This window comes from Rhagoletis zephyria, unplaced genomic scaffold (assembly GCF_001687245.7).
Source record: "Rhagoletis zephyria isolate East Lansing unplaced genomic scaffold, Rhagoletis_zephyria_1.1 Rzeph_scaffold_27590, whole genome shotgun sequence".
NCBI classification, from domain to species: domain Eukaryota; kingdom Metazoa; phylum Arthropoda; class Insecta; order Diptera; family Tephritidae; genus Rhagoletis; species Rhagoletis zephyria.
In genome coordinates, this window is record NW_016184647.1 from 3,014 (window position 1) to 5,157 (window position 2,144).

Consider the following 2,144-nt stretch of genomic DNA (forward strand, 5'->3'; position numbering starts at 1 on the left):
GGGTTAATTAATTTGTAATCCATTATAAAGTTTATTGTTAGTCAAACCAATTAAGAGAACATAAAAATTTAAAGACTCATAAGTTAATAAAACATACTCGCCCCCCATTTAAAATATAGAACACCAAACTAGGTTCAAAACCCTTGAATAACAATCCATATTAAAATGAATGGATAAAACTTATAAACCGACAAAATCACTGATTAACATAATATTCCTATATACAATACTTTCATATTAATGCAAAACGCGATGAAATCTGCATAGTATATTGTAATGAAGATTAAATATATATACATTAAACTATATATTATATATATTAGTGCCAATAATGGAAATATATTGCAAATAAAACAAATTAATTAAAATTAATTTTACTGTTAGGGACTTTTTAAATAAAACATTTGTTTTTATTGTAGATATTTAGCTTTATTTGGCATTTCCACAAACTTTTGCCAAAATATTAACGAGCTTGTACAAATTCTTCCACCGTAGTTAATACGTTAGAAATATGCATATAAAAGAATGTAGATAACTAGGCTTTATTAGTAACATGCATGAATGTAGCGTTAAAACACACACACAATGGGCCGTATGCATAAAAACTAAGCAATTGCTTTTTCTTAAAATTTCATACCTTTCGCTTAAATTTATTTGAACAAATCGAGTAAAAGATCTGAAATTGTAAGAAGAATAATTTCGTAGGTTTTATGCATACATCCCAATATGTTAAGAGTTTAAAATGCAGCCGAGTACGGTTAAACGTTTATGATTTGCATTTAGAGGCGGCAGCTTCTCTCTCTACGGCACGTTGTTTCGCTTTTTCATATAGAGGCACTAACTGACCTTGTTCTCCCAACATTTTTAGTAACTGCACTATAAATGGTAAATAGTTATGCTTACGTCGTACATTCTCAATCTGAAAAAAAGCGGTCTTTATTGACTTTGGATTTTATATACAGTATACTACCTTATATCGTTTCCTTTTTTCGACCTCGTGTTCTATTTTCGAACGCAATTTAGCTATTTCAGTCTCTCGATCATCGTCTGTCTCCATAGCATCATCGGTGGCTGCTATTAGCTTGTCTATTTTTTGCTGATATATCTTCAACCTATCAGACACAAGAGCCATAAGATTAAAATGGATTTCTCCTTCGCTGTACTTTTGCATGCGCTTCTCAATAATTGGGCGAATGACGTCGATCCAATTTTGATCAGGGGATGCAGGGCCCAAATCCACCGGTCCTTCTTTTAAACCATCCAACTCATACAAACGTCCATTTATGGGTATGTAGCCAATAAAATGGTAAACGTCGTCATCTTTGTTTTGATTTTTCGTATCTAGCTCGTAGAGGGTTTGTCGCGCAAAAGAATTGTGAACGGAGCGGATTTTCGGTGCGTTGCTAAGCGTTAAACCTTTATTCAAAGGGTCAAATGACTGCGAAAATTCTTTGAATTCAGTAAGCGTTGGTCCCAATTTTATATCTTCGTGATTGCAATTCAATAGTATGCTTAGTATGGCTTGCGTAGCGCAAGCATTATTTATAACTTGTTTTGCGAAGAAAATGTTATCTAGACGATAGTCCCTCACGACTGAACCAGTAGGCTCGTCGTCCTGGACCCATTTGAATAGGAAAATCAAGCCATGTATAGGTTCAAGGTCTTTAAACAAGTCGGGATCTAGGCTCCAGATTTCTTCCACTTGCACACCTTCACAGCCTGCGTAGAATAAATTAAAAATATGCACATATATGTATATGTTGACATAAGCACTCTACCATTCGATTATATTGAACCAAAACATGGAACTAGCGTAATTTTGAGGGCAGTTTTTTATGGGTCTAATTAGCAAAAGCAATGCTTTTATGTCGACCATCAAAATGGATTTTAATAAAATTTGCAAGTTGCATACCAGTCATTACAAATTTTCTTACCAAATTCACGAATCAGTTCCGTAAATACGCCGGGATCACTTTCAATCAAACACCAACTGCCTGCTCCGTCCGACATTTCGCTTCTATATGGTTAAAATACAAATAAAAATTTATAACTTGTATTCGCAATGATCTGATTTTTTAACAATTATTTCGCGACACACATAAACTTTCTTCCAAGGCGAATTTAATAAGAGGTGGGGAAATGTC

The 2,144-nt window shown here is 33.9% G+C and overlaps 1 protein-coding gene across 2 annotated transcripts; it reads right to left on the reverse strand.

The window, feature by feature from the left end:
- Positions 1–362: 362 nt before the first annotated feature.
- On the reverse strand, positions 363–2,131 carry Uch-L5 (ubiquitin carboxy-terminal hydrolase L5). 2 transcript variants are annotated; one of them, XM_017638937.1, is made up of 3 exons: positions 1,935–2,131; positions 971–1,719; positions 363–876 (listed from the first exon to the last, which is right to left on the reverse strand). In XM_017638937.1, the coding sequence occupies exons 1-3, from the start codon at positions 2,008–2,010 to the stop codon at positions 865–867; spliced, it is 837 nt and encodes a 278-aa protein (XP_017494426.1). In that variant the 5' UTR covers positions 2,011–2,131; the 3' UTR covers positions 363–864. The 2 variants fall into 2 exon arrangements, with proteins under 2 accessions (XP_017494426.1, XP_017494424.1); XM_017638935.1 differs by having other exon boundaries at positions 363–919.
- Between the last annotated feature and the right edge of the window lie 13 nt (positions 2,132–2,144).